Below are 18,185 nucleotides of genomic sequence, written 5' to 3'. Positions count from 1 at the left end.
GATTATCGCCCGAATCCTTCTAAACAGGCATCTTCCTGAGGTGGAAAACTTCCTCCCAGAACGTCAATGTGGATTTAAACCATCACGTGGCACCACTCACATGATATTTGCTGCCCGCTAAATACAGTAAAAGTGCAGGGAACAGCATCTTGACTCGTACATGGTCTTCATTGACTTTACCAAGGACTTAGACTCAGTCAACAGGAAACCAACCATAATTCATCGCCTTTGTGAGGTAATTCCACGATGGCACGAACGGCAGTGTCCTGCACAATGGCACCCAGTCTAAGTTCTTACCCATCCAAACTGGGGTAAAACCAGGATGTGTATTGTTACTAACTCTTTTTTCCGTTTTCTTAGTTGCCTTCCTTACTCATGCCAGTGACAGTCGACATCCAGTACCAGATGAAGAGATTTTTCAACATAAGACGTTCACACTGAACGCGAGTTACAGGAGATCCTGAACACCTACGCAGATGTGTATGCACACTTCGGTCTCGAGGTGAATGTACGTAAGACTCAGATTATCTTTCAGCCTGCCCCTGGTTCAGCCACACCTCCACCATCCATCCAGCTTAAAGATACTATCCGCTCCAATGTTACTCACGTACATTATCTTGGCTCCCACCTGTCCACTACGGTGTACATCGATGAAGAGATTCGAGATAGGATCAGATGTTGCATCTTAAGACCTTGGCAGACTACGTACCCGTGTCTTTAGCTGTAGGGAGCAACGAGATATGGGTCACATACAGCAGGAACCTCAAGGCACTTGAAAACTTTCACCAAAGTAGTCTATGTTCCATCCTTCAAGGTCGCTGGGAAGACGAGAGAACCAATGCCAGTATTGTCGTTGACACAAACTGTAGGAGCATCGAGGCTGTCATTATCTATGAATAATTATGTTGGACTGGCCAAGTTAGCCGCATGGACAACAGTAGACTGCCAAAGCAGCTACTTTACAGTCACCTAACGATTGGTAAACGTAACACTGGCGTGCAACGGAAAAGATATAAGGATAGTCTAAAACCAATTTGAAAAAGTGCCAAATCGACACCCTCATCTGGGAGACGATCACTCCACACCCTAACGCTTAGAAGGGCACCACATGAGGTGTCAATACTTTCGAGTTAGCCAGACTGCATACCGAGGCGGCACCAGCGCCAAAGAGACGCTGCCCCAGCCCTTCCCGCACTACTGTACATGCAGCCCTCCACACATACAACATCTGTGGACGGTTCAGCCGATCTCGTATCGGCCCTGCGAGTCATCTCAGAGGGTGCCTTGAATGATTAAACAACTTGGTATCGGGTCATTAAGAAATTTGGTGAGCCAGAATGAGAATTGTCTGGAACCCAAGGTTGGAGAGTGAGAGCCGCATACTATAGGTCTTACGTTTGTTTAGGAAGTGAAAGAAGTCTAAGAAGATAACATTGCTTCTGTGCCGCTATTGTCCACCTCATCATGATACTAATCTTCCAACTTAACCAAATATTAATCATTTTTTGTCTCTGCTACCAATCGAGTATTTCACTTATGATTGATGCCGCCATATGCATTGAGAGAGGAAGCTATATAGTAAACAGGATGGGGCTCTGTTCTTCACGTCGATTTTGTGTTGGGGCTCTGTGCTCCACTATCACCTTATGTTGGGACACTATATTTCACAATGACCTTGTGTTGGGGTTCCGTGCTCCACTATAATTTTGTGCTGGGGCTCTGTGCTCCACGATGACCTTGTGTTGGGGCTCTGTGCTCCACTATGACCTTATGTTAGAGCCCTGTGTTTCACAATGACCTTGTGTTGTGGCTCTGCTCTTCACGATGAACTTATGTTGCAGCTCTGTACTTCATGATGACCTTGTTTTGGGATTCTATGAATCAGGTTGTCTTTATTGCTCTCCGACAGTGACCATGGAGAGTGACCCTCTGGAGAACATCGAGCAGGGTCTTGGCCAGGTGTCGCAGACAGCTTCTGACTTCTCCGACTACTCCCAAACGCCATCTGACTATCAGGTTGGTTCCTTTTGCATGATACTAAAATCAATTTGTGTCCCTTTAGATCCAATTTTACCCATCTAATACCATTTCTACCCTTTAAGTCCTATTATTACCCGGTAAAACCCAATTCTACTATTTAAGAACAATTTCTACACTTAAAGAGGAGTTTCTACCTTACAAGATTTCTTTGTTAGCATTTAAATCTTTTTGGACACAAAGTCCCATATAATGTATATTTTTCACTATTCAAACCACAACTGATTAGTATGGCCCCCATCAACGTGAAGTCTACATTTTTACTTATACAATCAGTCATTCACTCCGTCACTCATCGAGGGAGAAAAGAGAATTTCTACGGTGGCGCGTAATTTTTTCTTCGCTTTAATTGGTTCCATAATCTACCAAATTTATTTATCATAACCTGCTTCGATTCAAATACCATAATCTATTCACTAGCAAGTCTACCAGTGATTTCTTCCGCGACGGAAAATCTCGCTCACTCACTGATAACGAATGTATTTTACTCATTGACGAAGAAAATTTTAATTCTGTGCTGGGGTACACTACCCCTTGCTGGCTTTCACATGTACAGTTGTGTACAAAAAGAATTCATCAGGCAGGCAGAGAGGGTTGGGAAAAGTGGAGACTTGGCACCGTCGCATATTGGTGGTGGTTAATAGCCAGCGATTTTCTTTTCACATCATAAATTGATTTTTCTTAGTTTAATTGTGAGGCAGGCGCAGCTTGCACTAACCAAATGCTGTAAATAACTCACTACACCAATATAAACACAAAATGCAATAAATATTGAATGTTTGAAGGAACTTTTTGCCGCCACCCTTCCGACCGATGGTGAAAAGTTTTCATTTACACCTCTACCATCTTCTCTACACCACTTCCTTACATTCCAAATTATTTTTGTCCACAACTATGCACGTTAAGATGCAAAACAAAAGAGATTAATGTTATTTTTACAAACGTCCCGGTGCGAGAAACTCTGCTCATATTCTTCACTATTCACACAACAGGAGTTTGGTGAGACCGAAATATTCGCACAAGAACAGCAGAGTGAGAGCCGACAACGTATTGCCAAATTACAGGAGCAAGTGATGCCTAGTGAGTTACTCTCCTAGTTCTATATGTGTGTCTTTGTTCTTCTCTTTTGTGTTTGTTTTCATGCCTTTGCTATTTTACATCTGTCTTCATTCTTCTGCTGTTTTAATCCTCTCTCCTGCAATTTTTTTGTCCGCCTTTTTCCTCTGCTCTTTTAAGCTTGTCTCACTTTCTCCCCCTTTCATTCTCATCCTGTATTAGACTTCTCTTCTCTGCTCATATTAATTCTGCTCTTTTTATAAATATCTTATACTCTTCCTCCTGTAATTACAGCAAATCTTCACATCCACTTATAGTCTTTAAAAATTATCAATTCACTACTAAGCTCAACCCTCGGGGACCTTACCATAGCATTAGGTGAATTAAAAATTATATATGTTTTTAAACTATGATCTTGATTCTCATCTGTTTGTGTTAAGAAAGAATTAACTTTCAGCTTCAGTTTCAGGCGGGTACGTGCAGAGCGTGAGTGTTGGTGTAGAGCTTCAGGGCTCCTCCACCAGCAGGAGCTACGAGGCGGTGGTAACGTGGGCCACCAGCTCTTCCTCCTCCCACAAGTCCAATAAGATTCAGGTCACCTTCCTCCAGAATGCTCCTATGGGCCTCTTGGAGGAGCCTCACTCTGTAAGATTGCAAATTACTTTCTTTCTATCTTATATATATATATATATATATATATATATATATATATATATATATATATATATATATATATATATATATATATATATATATATATATATATGTGTGTGTGTGTGTGTGTAATTTTACAGTATTGCGACAGAAAACATGGAACAAAAATAAACGGTCTGCTACTCCTAGATCGTATGTGATAACTGTTTTATAAGTTATGAAAACACTTAAAATGAGATTCGTAAATACATAGAAAAGCATCAATTTTAAAACCTGGTTATATTATTGCATACATATACAGTACAAGGAATATAAAACTGTTTACATATATTTATAACATAAACAAGACAAATGCCGTAAGACAGTCTGGATGTATAATTATTAACTAGAAAAACTAATTTGAGCTACTATCACTTCCCATACAGCATTTTCAAAGTATCAGAAACAGCCTACTTTATAAAAATTAACCTTCTTTGCTTTCTTTCCAGCAAATTCTTCTACCAGTTCATGATAGCACAAACTTGCTGCCAGTTCCTTTTCCATGGAGAGCATAACCAGTCCACTCAACCTCTCTTTAGTTTATTTATCCTCTTAAGAACATCCTCTTTTCTGATAGTGATATTCTTTAATTTCTCTTCTTCCTTTCCCCTAAATATCAGTTCCACCTCTGGAATTTCCTCGCGAATTTCTCCTGTGAAAACTGATAAGAAGTAGCTGTTCAATGCTTTGCTTATTTCTTCACTGCCATTTATCACTTCTCCCCTCCCTGACTTTAAAGGCCCAACTTTGTCCTTGACCTTTGTTCTATATACCTGGAAAAGTCCCTTGGGATTCGCCTTGGATTCTCTTGTTATTTTGATTTCATAGTCTCTCTTTGCTTTCCTTACATCTTTCTTAACATTCCTAGATAGTTTATTATGCCTATTTCTGATCTGCTCATCCCCTCTCTTTAATTTCTTATATTAGGTGGTGAAATAACTCATAGTTTTCTATGGAACAGATCTCAGGAACAATTTGCCACGCCTCTGTTATCACCACAATACCTGCACCAACTAACTTCACTGTAACACTGACTCCACCTTGTTGCATATGGATGTAACATTGGACAGCAATAGGGATGGTAGGCTGTACCATAGTCGCGGCACTTCGTTGCGAGCACACTGTCTTTCTGGCACTGGCTTAACTTTCTTATGCTTGCTCGGCGTGATGATAGGGATTCGTCTGGGAATGCGGCGACCCCGTCTGCAGCCGCGGTTGTGAAAGATTCTCAACGCCTTTAGTAGAGTGATGGTGTGGGGTGGAGGATAGCCAGCACCAGACTTTAGCCGGAACAGCTCGGTGAGACGGTATCGTGACACTGAGACGCGCATATTCACACGTCTAGCACTCACAGTCGCTGACACCTTGAAAATACGCACTGTCTTTCCGTAAGAGTACTGAACTGCTTTAAATTAGCTATAGGTCGACGTGATGACCTTGGCTGCTGCGGAGCGCCAGAGGACACGTCCTCACTCAGTGAGGTCGCCACACTGTGTGGTGTGTGTGTGTGTGTGTGTCGGGGGGGGGGGGTAACCTCTTCCTGATGCTTTTATACTACCTTTCTCTGCACTATTTTTACATTATTTTCTTCTTTCGTGAATATTATTTTTTTCTCTACTCTTACATTTGATATCGGAGAATATAAACGGATAGACTTAGAGTTTTTTAACTTGTTCATTTAGATAAAGATAACTAATTGTTAAACTATACATCAAAATTTGAATTCAACGCCCCTAAAATAACACATATTAAACCCGTCAAGATAACATATTGCACAATGTATTATTTTTACTTCTTTATTTCCTGATTAAATAATATATTTTTTACCTACTGTATTTTTATTTATTTAGATGTCTGAATCTAATTGTTTGTTTGTTTTTAATCTGTCAGACGTGCTTGAACTTGCACGTGAAGAAGCCTTCCTTCCAGCCTCTGGCCACTACAGAAGAAGTGTTGTCCACCAACTTCCACACCACCATCCAGACCGACGTGTACGATGGCGTTTCCTGTGACGATGAACCGGTTCTTGAAATCCAGGTATGGCACTTTACATAGAATACTTGTATAGACTACAAAAGGAAGATATTATATATATATATATATATATATATATATATATATATATATATATATATATATATATATATATATATATATATATATATATATATATATTATACATATACTGTATATATATACACACAGTAAAATAATGTCAGGTGAGCTTGTATCATAAGAACATAAGAATAGGGGAAACTGCAGTGGGCCTATTGGCCCATACTGGACAGTCCCATTTACTGTACACCCAGCGAATTCGAGTTAATGATTATATTTGGTAACTTGTATCCACTCATCCACTACTCTATTTACAAACCAGTGTTTACCTATTTCGCTCCTAAATCTAAATTTGTCTAATATAAAACCATTGTTACGAGTTCGCTTCTGGTTGGATAGTTTGAGTACCTTTGTAATGGCACTTTGTCTAGCCCTGATTTCTACGTCTCTCGAGGGAGTGCAAATTAAGATGCATTAACCTGTCTCTGTACTCAAGGTTCCTAATGCCCGGGATTAGTCTTGTCATTCTCCTCCGAATTCTTTCCAGGGATTCTATGTCTATTCTGTAGTCCGGTGACCAGAATTGAACTGAGTAATCCAACTGAGGTCTCACAAGCACAAGATATAGTTTTAGGATGACCTCGCTAGTCTTGTAACTAACACTCCTTTGTATGACCCTAAGTACTTTGTTAGCCTTGTTTGAGAAAATACACATTGCTTACTTGTTTTAAGATACAAACTTATCATTACTCCCAAGTCTTTCTCACATTCGGATTTCTCTATAATATCGTTGTTCATCTGGTATCTAGTTTCTCTGTTTACATCTCCTCGACTAAGTACTTTACATTTGTCCACATTGAATGTTATCTGCCTTTTTTCAGACCTTTCAAAATTTTGTTTTAGGTCTTCCTGTACGTTTGCGGAGTCCTCGCGTCATCAGGAAATTTACTCATGTTGCTTCTCTACGTCGATATCTATGTCGTTTACGTATATAATAAATAATAATGGTCTAAGTACTGAACCTTAGGGTACTCCACTAGTGACGTTACTCCAATCGGATTTAGTGCCGTTAATGCTCACTCACTATTTCCTGTCCCGTAACCACGCCCTAATCCGTTTTAGAATATCTCCTTTAATGCCATGAGCCTCCACTTTTCTTCTTAATCTTTCGTGGGGGACTCTGTCGAACGCTTTGCTAAAGTCGAGATATACCACATCATAGTTGTGCCCGTCGTCCACTGATTCGAAAACAACTGAAAAGAATGTTAATAGATTAGCTAGACATGAACGCCCGCTTGTGAAGCCATGTTGGAAATCATTGATCAACTTGTGCTTCTCCAGGTGATTTCGAATAGAGTTTGAAATTATTGCTTCCAGTAATTTCCTATAATTGATGTTTAACTGGTTGGACGGTAGTTAGAGGATTCGAAAACAACTGAAAAGAATGTTAATAGATTAGCTAGACATGAACGCCCGCTTGTGAAGCCATGTTGGAAATCATTGATCAACTTGTGCTTCTCCAGGTGATTTCGAATAGAGTTTGAAATTATTGCTTCCAGTAATTTCCTATAATTGATGTTTAACTGATTGGACGGTAGTTAGAGGATAGTAATCTATCTCCCTTCTTGAAAATTGGCATTACATTTGTTATCCTACTTGGAATTTTATTTTTATCTTATTTGTAATCACTGTACCTGCACCATCACTTAGGGGTCGTTGGACGTGAGCGAGGGGGCCCTGAGGCTCATACAAGAAAAACTGTCACGGGAGGACTGTGACAGGGAAGCTGAACATCTCCTGCCCACTGATATCATCAACTCTCCTATCTATGATCAACTTCACGGTACCGTCAAGTGGACGCAGGTATGTATTTGCATGTATATATTCACAACAACACACATATTGTAACAATACAGTGTGTATATTATCATATAGTTTTGCATGGACTTAAATGAGCGCTTTCATGTAATTCACATCTTCAGGGGTGAGTACAGACTAAGGAGAAGTACAAAACAAGGTGTATATATACAGAGGAGGGTGAGATCAGGTCCACAATGGTCAGGTATTAGGTAATGACCCTACTAATCTTTAAATAGCACCGCAACGGTCGGTAGTCAGGTCAGAGGGTAAGGTGACCCAACCCATGACCATAAGAATATCTTAATATTACCATTTCACAAAAATTTCTCTCAAATTCCTTTACAACTAAAAACCTGGAACGTCAATGTGGCATTTAAAAACTCATGCACTGTTAAAAAAATGTTAATCAAGAACTCCCCCAACAACACAATTGGTTGCATTTATAAAGTTCCTTGCAAGGAATGTAATATGTTTTACTTAGGCCAGACAGGTCAAGATCTTGTAACTAGACTTAAACAACATAAATATAGTGTTAGGAAACGCCAGGAATACAATGCTCTGTTTGTTCATTTGAGGGATAACAAGCATTGCATTGACTGGGATAATGCCTCCTCAATATTACCATGTAATTCAATTGATAGTAGGAACATCATAGAATCTAGTCTCATTAAACATACCGAAGCATTCAACATGAATTTGAGTAATGGCATGTACAAACTGGACAATTTTGTAATTAAGAAGATTTGTAACCAGGTGAGAATGTTGGGTCACCTTACCCTCTGACCTGACTATCGACCGTTGCGGTGCTATTTAAAGATTAGTAGGGTCATTACCTAATACCTGACCATTGTGGACCTGATCTCACCCTCCTCTGTAAAAATACACCTTGTTTTGTCCTTCTCCTTAGTCTGTACTCACCCCTGAAGATATGAATTACACGAAAGCGCTTGGGAACTTCGTGTTTTCTTCTTTCCTTGTGGTTATCAGCATATATATATATATATATATATATATATATATATATATATATATATATATATATATATATATATATATATATATATATACATATATATATATATATATATATATACAGAAAGTTTTTAAGTATTCTGTAAGTGTTTGTATTTAAGTATTCTTTAAAAGACAAGTGTCTGTTATATACTCTGTGATCTTCATGACAGTTTTTCCTTTCTTATCACAGGACTTCCCGCAAGTACTGACCAATTTGAGTTATTACGTGGCCGATCTCCTCCACTTCGTCTACTTCCCTCATATCTCTTCCGACCACACCACCTGGAACCCCAACCACCAGATAGAGCTGGATGGCACTCAGTAAGAAGGCAATAGTATTGATGATCTCAAATGTATCTTACGACAAAATTGATATGAAATCTATCCACATGTTAGGAACCTGACAACTATGTAGACACCATTATCAAAAAGTAAGAGATATCTCGAAGGTGACTATATATCTTCCACTATAAAAAGGATGATTATATTAACATTAGTCTCAAAAATGTTGAGAGAATCCATTTGACTGATTAATCTACACCTCCCCGGTATATTTTGTTGTCAACTTGTTTTCTTTAACTGTCTCAAAGGTTCATAGTCACCAGCTATAGATAACTCGAGTATTTACAAATAGCAGACCAAGTGGAAAAATATAAAGCAGAACTGGAGTGGTGTACTCCCGTAACGGATTTAAGTTGGATAAGTTTAGGTTTAGGAGGGAGATAGGAAGGAACTGGTTCACATATAGGGTGGTAGACGAGTGGAACAAGCTTAGTAACTTTGTAGTACGTGCTCGAACGCTGGAAAGTTTTAAAAGGAGGCTAGATAGATTCATGGATGATAGAGAGTGGTAGTAACTCTCGACAAGAGCTGCCATGCACAGGCCAACCGGCCTATTGCAGACTCCTTATGTTCTTATGTTCATTCAATTCCTTATAATTATTAAACATAAAATATTGTTCCCGATGTATTGAGTTTAAAATTTAAGAGTTATGAAAACTATGAGGAGTTTGGCCAAAGTAAAGACAAATGAACAATATGCCATCGTAAGTATTTCATGTGGCAATCTACTCTGCCAAGCAATTGTCACTGAACATAAAATGTAAAACAAATATTTAACCTAACACTGAAATATATACAAAGTACCCACTTGTGTCCCTGTCAGGCAATAGCCCAATTAATTTTCCAGTTTCACTTACTTTATGAGTCGATGGTGAAGCAGTAATGGAAAATTACATGACAAAAATGCTTGAATATAATTGTCGCCACCATGAAGGGAAACTCTTGATAAATTTATACGAGTATACTCGCACAGCTAATGACTGATCAGAGGATACTATATAAATTACGGTAGACTCTTTAAAAACACCTTTTTTTATAATTAATTGCATCAATGTTTGTCAAAATAATATTAATTTAACATTATTTTACTTAAATGTGTTTTGTATATCTTAATGATCTGTACCAACAGTCATAGAGATCCTTTATTATTCTACCAGGGACCTGGAAACTAGTGAATGGGATTTAAGGATAACGAGACCACGTGAGGTGACCACTATCCATGGCAAGCCTCCGGCCTTCTCGGAGATGTTCATTGTCCCCGCTACAGTAACCAACGCCTTCAACTACTACTTCGTTAGTGGAAGAGAGACTCACCACTGTGTCGTTGATACAACCACGGTGAGGGAGACTATACGGCTATAGCTTACACACACACACACACACACACACACACACACACATACATACACACACACACACACATATATATATATATATATATATATATATATATATATATATATATATATATATATATATATATATATATATATATATATATATATATATATATATATATATATATTTTTTTTTTTTTGCGAAATAACTAACAAACAGGCTAACCAATTTTAAAAAAAGAACAGGACCACTTAACTGTGTATCAATCTACACGAGCCATCCTAACCTAACTTAACCAAAGTTAAGAAAAGAAAAAACAGGACTGTAATCGTCAATTAAGACGACTATGGGCTTGCAGGATAGTGAGACTCGTTACGATGGACTCGACTAATATAATTCACTCATAAACTGTCAATACAAAGTACATATCAATGAATCAATTCCTTAACACATGATATAAAGTCTAACATAATTTTCGTAGACACAGTAAACATAACAGGACGCCGTAACAGAACCACATCTGTCTATTCTATAATGTTGTGTTGACTTATATTAAAAAATGTATAATTATAAGATAAGTAATTCTCATATATGTAAATTATTTAATACATTACAATTACACTTTCGTGTTACGAGTCCAATGCCAGCAGAAGTTCTTAGCTGTTCACAGAATGTCTGTAAGAGGTAGTCTGACTGGGTAGTCTCAGTGTATCCCTTGCGTGGATGGCCCCTCTCTCATATCTTCACTCCCATTTCTTATATCTTCACTACCTCATAACTAAAGGTTCCCGTGGGCGGTAACACTCCCCTTGTTGAGCGTACGCACGCAAGAAAACAATACAAGAGTTCCTGGTGTACTACAAAATGGGCAGAATGTGTCTGTGCTGAAGCCAAAGGAACTGGTCGCGCAGGCACACCTTCTTGTCAAGCAAAACAAATAAAATCAGCAATTCCATGTCTATACACCAGCATCAGGTGTATTTGCTGTAAGTGAGGCTCCTTCCAGATAACAGAGTTTTACAATAGGACGCACTATCACATTGCTTGCAGTCTTCACCTTAGCACGACGTATAAGCCCATCATCATCAGGCCTCGCTTCAACAACCCCTCCCAAAGGCCATTGGTTCCTATGAGTATATTCTCCGGCTACGATGACCTGAAAGTTGCGCTGCAGTTTGAGCTGTTTTGTCGGCTTCGTAGTTGAGGCAAGTATTCCTTCAACCAGCGTTTCCAGAACTGGTCTGCTAAGAACTGGACGTTTCCATCATTTTCTATATGATGCCCCAATCTGCAGACCACCTAATGGAAGGCCATGTTTTGACCCCAGGAGCAGGAGGTGAGTGGGTGTAAGTATCTCCAGATCATTTACATCTTCTGACACAGGAGTAATGGGCCTCTCGTTCACCACTACTTCAACTTCACAAAAAAGCGTCTGAAGGCGCTCGTCGTCCAACGCTTGTGATCCCACGATCGCTCGGAGAACCTTCCTTACCGTCCGTATCTGGCGTTCCCACACGCCGCCTATGTGTGACACAGTCTATCTGCTTCCCCAAGAAAGCATTTGGAAGATTCTCATCATGCGCCCAACTTCGTGCTGGTGATCTAAGTTCCTTCTCCGCATCGATCATATTCGTCCCATTATCCGATCGTAAGCGTTCCGGAGTACCTCGGCGGGTTGAGAATCTTACAATGGTATTAAGGAAGGCGTCAGCGTCGAGCGATGCAAGGACCTCAAGATGTACGACCCGGGTGGTCAAACCAGTGAATAGACAACCCCATTTCTTGAGACGCTTGCATCCTTGCTTAACTTTGAAAAGGTCCAAAGCAATCGTTCCTTGTATAAGCAAATGGAGGTTTAGCTGGAGTAACACGATCTGCCGGTAATTCAGCTTGGCGTTGCTGTGTGGGCTTCCAGTTATTTCTGCGGGACACCACACAGAGCCGGTGATTTTGTTAGTAGCCTGTGACCCCTGGGAATCCAAGAAGTCTGTCTCAAACACGCATGTGTGTGTTTCCTTCTCGAATGTCCAGCCTGGTTCTCATGTACATCTCGTACAATTTCAGTGATGTGATGCTTTAAGGAAGCAAGATGGGATACCGACTCTCAAAGCTAATAGGTGCATTCTTCATTCCCCCTCTAACTCTGATTAGTCCATCCTCTCTCAAACATGGCTCCAATTTGTAAATCCCACCTTGTTTACTCAGTCCACTCCCGGTAAGAGCCTTTATCTTCTCTTGATAACACTCCATTTACACAGAGCATAAAATAACGACTTTCGCCTTGTTCATCTCCGCTTCGTTTAGTTCACTTTGCATTTCTTTCTAGCATCCCCTTTCTCTAATCCATTTATGAATCTTCTGAGCCAGGCTACTCCCTTCAGCAGGCGGGTCCAGGATGAATACCTAACCCACAATGTGTGTAATGAGTTTATCCGGTTGGTTTCGGTGGCTATACTACTAGTTATTAAAACAGCTTCCTTTTGTTTCACCTCTATATCTTCAATTAGGTCCAATGTCAATCTCGGCTTCTCGGGCCAGTGCTCTTCGCCTTCACACAAGAAAGTTGGTCCTCGTATCCACCGACAATCGTCAGTCATATCCTCCAATGAGAGTCCCCGTGAGGCATCGTCCGCCGGGTTTAGTGACGTTCCCACATGACTCGATTGTCTTGACTCTGACAGCTCCTGTATAGTAGCTACTCGATTTGTCCCAAAGGTATAGAATTGCCGACTAGTGTTTGCAATAAACTGGAGAACTAACATGTTGTCGGTCCAGAAGAATGACTCTTCGACCTCCAAGTCTAGCTCCTCCCTTATCATTAGATTGGCATTGATGGCCAAGACAGTCGCACAAAGCTCCAGTCTAGGAATTGTCTGTTGCTCAAGAGGGACCAACTTTGCTTTACCATTAACAAAGGTATAGTGAATCCTATTTTCTTCGTCCGTCACCCTCATGTGAGATCCCATACTATAAGCTGCTTGTAATGCATCGCACAATGTGTGCAGTTGGACTGAGATGATTTTACCAAATTCCTTGGGTTTGTAATACCTGGGAATGAGGAGGTTTGCAATTTGCGGCAAGTCGTCTTGCCACGCCTTCCATGTTGTGTTGTTGTGTCCCAGCACTGGTTCGTCCCATCCTTTCTTTCTTCGGCATTCATCTTGGAACACTAGTTTTGCCTTGATGGTGAACGGAGCAATGAACCCGAGAGGGTCATAGACCGAACTGACAACACTCAATAAACCCCATTTTTGTAGTAGGCCTATGTTGTATATGAACCTTGACTACAAATTGGTTGGTGTGTGGATTAGTGGATGTCATGTTTTTGACCTGACCTCATGTTTTGTAAGGTCACCCTGTATACGTAAGCCTCTCTCAGTCTTTGTAATTCAGTTGCCTCTGAAAATATCTTGAATACAGACGAAAGCTAAGGTTCTCCATTGTTTCCCTTTTCCCTGTGTGATGATATATATATATATATATATATATATATATATATATATATATATATATATATATATATATATATATATACATTAATTGGTTATTGATATTTCATTTAGCTTAGAAATAAATTTGTATTTTTCTTTATTAGGTGAGGAAGGACACGAATCCTCCTCTCCACTGTTGAACTAACTTAAAGTTCCTTCCAATAATCAAACTGATATTAATGTCTTATAAAGACTTTACTAAAACAAATATTTTCCTTTAATTTATTATGCTGTTTTGTCATTCTTTTACTCTCTTTTTTCTCTCAATTATTATAAACTAATAAACTATGTATTAGTTAATTCCAATCACATTGCAGGTGAGAACGTTCAACGGTAATGTGGGTGCCCATGATATAGACACCTGTTGGACCACACTCACCTTTGTCTATTTTTATGACCACGAGTCTTACGACGTAAGAGAGAGCATCTTCATGGTCAGGTTCGATGATGATGAATGGCATGGGCGCCTCTTCTGGCCCTGGGCGGGACTGCTCATTGAAATGACCAAGTCATCAATTCTGGTAAGTGATTGACTCACTTTAAGAAGTTAATTTTTCTTGTTTTCCTCTGTATATTCGAAGTTGATAGTATAGTAAGTGTTGAACTGAAAATAAAAGTATATATATATATATATCATATTTTGGAATCTTAAAGCCGAAAGAAGTAGGCGAGGAAAAGGGAATTAAATGGGATTGTTAGAGGTATAATGAATTTCAAAACAGAAAAAATAATTCTTCTGTACAAAATATTCCAAGAAATTGCCTAGTGTTCCAACCGCCCCCAATCCTTTATCGTAATAAAAAAAATGGACATTAGATGTATTGTTGTATGTAACCCAATCTACAACGATAATTCAGCACTTCAGAGTGACCTAACTCCTGTAAAATCAAGTTAATTTTTTTGTCAAGATTTTATGTGTTTTCAACGGTATTAATTATACCAATTAACCAAAAAAAAATTGCCAACAGGTGAATGGAGAGCCTCCTGAGGGGCTTAGCACCCTATTCAAATTTGTCCAAGAGGAGAACGCTGCCTTACTTAAGATCAAGGGCGGTTACTTCATCAAAATATCCGACAAGGTTGAAATTCTGGTAAGTATCACTTTCATCGTTCAGAGTTGTGTTATTGTTTAAAGGGAAATGTGCTTGTGCATAATAACCCGGAGAATTAGCAGTGATGCTCTTCTTTGCCGTGAAGTAAATCATTTGCATCATAGATGGTATCGAGAATTTTACTTTCCACTATAACTTTATGTCATGACTCCGAAGATGTAAATATAAAATACTTTTATTCTGTAGCTATTAATTTGGCCTATATGAATTATTCATATAGCTGAATCCTCCAGTAAACTCAGGCAGGGAATTAACAATAAAAAAGAGATTGAGTAAATGATGAATATTCTGCAGGATCACTTGGCAGGCACTGATTAATTAAGTTTTAATTTGCAGAAAAGTAAAACAGAAAGTTTCTAACATTTTCATGTTGCCAATAACTAATGAAAATATGATCAACAGCAACCTCAGACTCTCCGAGGCAGGACTTACGGTGTGTGTGGCACGATGAATGGAGATAAGACCCATGACCTGATAGGACCTACAGGCTGCGTCTACACTGACTCAGTGCTCCACTCTCAAGCGTGGATGTCCTCAGCACCTTCATGCAACACTTTCAAAATACGATCCAAAAAGAAGTTGGTGATTCCCTTCCAGGAAACCTGCTCACGTGACAAGTTCATCCCCACCGGAATTTCCCACCCCAATGGTTGGTCGATATTATGGTGCTTGTTGTGTGTGATGTTGTATTCGTATTTTATAAATTCCAGATTTATGGTGATCCTCTCACATCTCAAAGGATCGAGCTGTGAACTGTCGTGGCTTAGCAGCATATGCACTGATTCGATATATCAATGAATTATTATTTATTATTATTATTATTATTATTATTATTATTATTATTATTATTATTATTATTATTATTATTATTATTATTATTATTAGTAGTAGTAGTAGTAGTAGTAGTAGTAGTAGTAGTATGGCTATTGGGGGAGGCTGGAGGCCACGTTTAAAAAAAGATAAAAAGTAGTAGTAGTAGTAGTAGTATTTTATTTCCAATTTTGTTTTTATTTAAAATTTCATACACTATGAATAATTTTTATTATTATTATTATTATTATTATTATTATTATTATTATTATTATTATTATTATTATTATTATTATTATTATTATTATTATTTTTATTATTATTATTATTATTATTATTATTATTATTATTCGTTGCAGTAGTTTTCAAATTTTCTTCTCATTTTCTTTTATTATTAAAACTTCTATAACGAATGATCTTACTGTATATTCAATGTTTATTGACATATAATCACATAACCATCACCGCATTCCTCCACGACAGTTATATTCGACTGCACTGACTGGCGGTACCAGGACCTTGCACAAGGTGATTACAGGTGCAAAGCCATAATCCCAACACCTTCCTGCAAGCCCGGGTGCAAGGCGACCTCCTTATTGAACACTCATGTAAGCATGACTAACACTTATATAGTTTTAACGTCTTATGGTTGTATATATACCCATATTCCTGTCTACCCTAACCATTCCCTGAAATACATTCCTTTGTAATTGATGACTTCAATAAGCGCATCATGAATATTTCAATAATAAAGCAAATATCATTGTCTAAATCCAGCTGTTGACTTTTCCAGGTTACTTATGACTGTTTCATGGGTCGGACCCAGCAGGAGTTAGAACAAACGAATTTCACCGCACCGGAGTGTCACCCTCATAAATTTGCCATCACCTACCCGGCCTCATGTGTGCCCCAGTAGGTTCCCCAGCCCAGGGATGCCACCCCCGTACCTTCACCGCCACCTTAGCTTTATTTTTCACACCCAGGAGAGCAATCACTTTGTGCTGCAGTTAGCTTCTGTTGTTTTGTTCAGCTAAGTTACTAAATTTAAGCTAAAGAGCAAATGATAGAACATGTTTGAAAAGGTATTTGTTACCAATGAACGTAGTTTAGCTCCTTTTTTGTACTCAGTTAACTTTGCCATTGCTTTTTTTCATCACAGCTGGTGGTGACGACACCATACAGCCTCTCTGTGTCAGGTTACTGTGGCTATTGTATCCTATAGGCCTTGCTGAAGGACTATAAGGTACACGGAAATGTCTATTGTCTCGCAATAGGAATTCGTTGTGGCAATGGGTCTCTCGCTCTTTGGCAGCTTTTAGGGAATTATCTGTGGATGTTATCATTTATTTTTACAATTAGGAGTCATTAGAGAAATTCTTGATCAGGCTATTCAATTATTTACCACGTTCTCTGTACCAGTTTGTAAATCTGCAGATGACTGATGTTACCTCTTGGAATTGGTGTAGAATTCATATTTAGTTCTACTGCATGGGTACCTTTCTCTTAAAGTTTTGTTCTAAAAGACTATTTCCATATTGTAGAAAGTTATCGGTGAGTATTTTAGGATTAGAAGGGTGAGCACTTTTTTATCCGGGGGAAGGTGGGGAGGCCACGAAGTAACCTCTTCTTCCTCATCCACTTCCCCGGGCCACCCCCCCCCCTCTCCTTCTCCTTCACTTACCCAGGCCCCCCCTCCTCCATCTCCACCTACTCAGGCCACCCCTCTTCCTCCTTGTACTCCATCTACAGTACCGAAGCCACCTCTCCTCCTCCTTTTCTTCCACATACCCAAGCCAACCCTCCTCCTCCACCTTCCCCTCCGCCCCTAAGTACCGTGGTCTCCCCACATCCTCCCCCAACTAAGGCCCCTCCCTTCCCCACCAAGGCCAGTTTTCCTTTCTTTTCCAGTATGTGTAACAAGAACATACTAGAATCGTTACTCCTGACTCCGCTACCAAGAAGGCGCCTGCCGCAAATGACCAGCTACCATTAATCTCAGATAGACGTTACACTCTGCTATTTAAGTTTTTGCTGTTTTTCTGATATGAATGTTGTGTTATTGGTGGTGAAGAAAATATAAAAGTCGAAAATTTCTTGTTTCTTTAACATACCTTTCACTCTTTGTGTCATTGAATGCCCCCGCATTTGTTTTTGACAGTAACCGCCTTAGTTAAGGACGGTCGGGTGACAGGCAAGTCGAAGAGAATCATTGAAACCCGCCTTTTCACCCACTCAAATTTATTGATGTGGTCAAAAACCTGCAGAGAGCAAGGCGTTCATTAGTATTACATGGTGATCCACCTGATACATAATTTGTTCGTCTCACGCAATTTTATCTTAAATACATAAGATCATTAAACAAAGTGACAAAATACAA

At 39.2% G+C, this 18,185-nt stretch overlaps 1 protein-coding gene across 1 annotated transcript in view; it reads left to right on the top strand.

The window, feature by feature from the left end:
- LOC121853770 (hemolymph clottable protein-like) overlaps nt 1–17,901 on the top strand; it is a 58,415-nt gene extending 40,514 nt beyond the window's left edge. Inside the window, exons 26-37 of the mRNA XM_042348125.1 lie at nt 1,910–2,016; nt 3,030–3,117; nt 3,557–3,738; nt 5,677–5,823; nt 7,552–7,704; nt 8,906–9,036; nt 10,215–10,395; nt 14,204–14,407; nt 14,855–14,977; nt 15,401–15,647; nt 16,292–16,416; nt 16,602–17,901. Of these exons, the coding sequence (XP_042204059.1) occupies nt 1,910–2,016; nt 3,030–3,117; nt 3,557–3,738; nt 5,677–5,823; nt 7,552–7,704; nt 8,906–9,036; nt 10,215–10,395; nt 14,204–14,407; nt 14,855–14,977; nt 15,401–15,647; nt 16,292–16,416; nt 16,602–16,724 (1,811 nt within the window). The 3' untranslated portion in view covers nt 16,725–17,901. The remainder of the gene's footprint in view (nt 1–1,909; nt 2,017–3,029; nt 3,118–3,556; nt 3,739–5,676; nt 5,824–7,551; nt 7,705–8,905; nt 9,037–10,214; nt 10,396–14,203; nt 14,408–14,854; nt 14,978–15,400; nt 15,648–16,291; nt 16,417–16,601) is intronic.
- Nucleotides 17,902–18,185: the final 284 nt, after the last annotated feature.

The sequence above is a fragment of the Homarus americanus genome, unplaced genomic scaffold, assembly GCF_018991925.1.
Source record: "Homarus americanus isolate GMGI-L3 unplaced genomic scaffold, GMGI_Hamer_2.0 scaffold18703, whole genome shotgun sequence".
NCBI lineage: Eukaryota > Metazoa > Arthropoda > Malacostraca > Decapoda > Nephropidae > Homarus > Homarus americanus.
The sequence above is the reverse complement of the archived record's forward strand: the minus strand, read 5'-3'. Positions and strand labels throughout refer to the sequence as shown.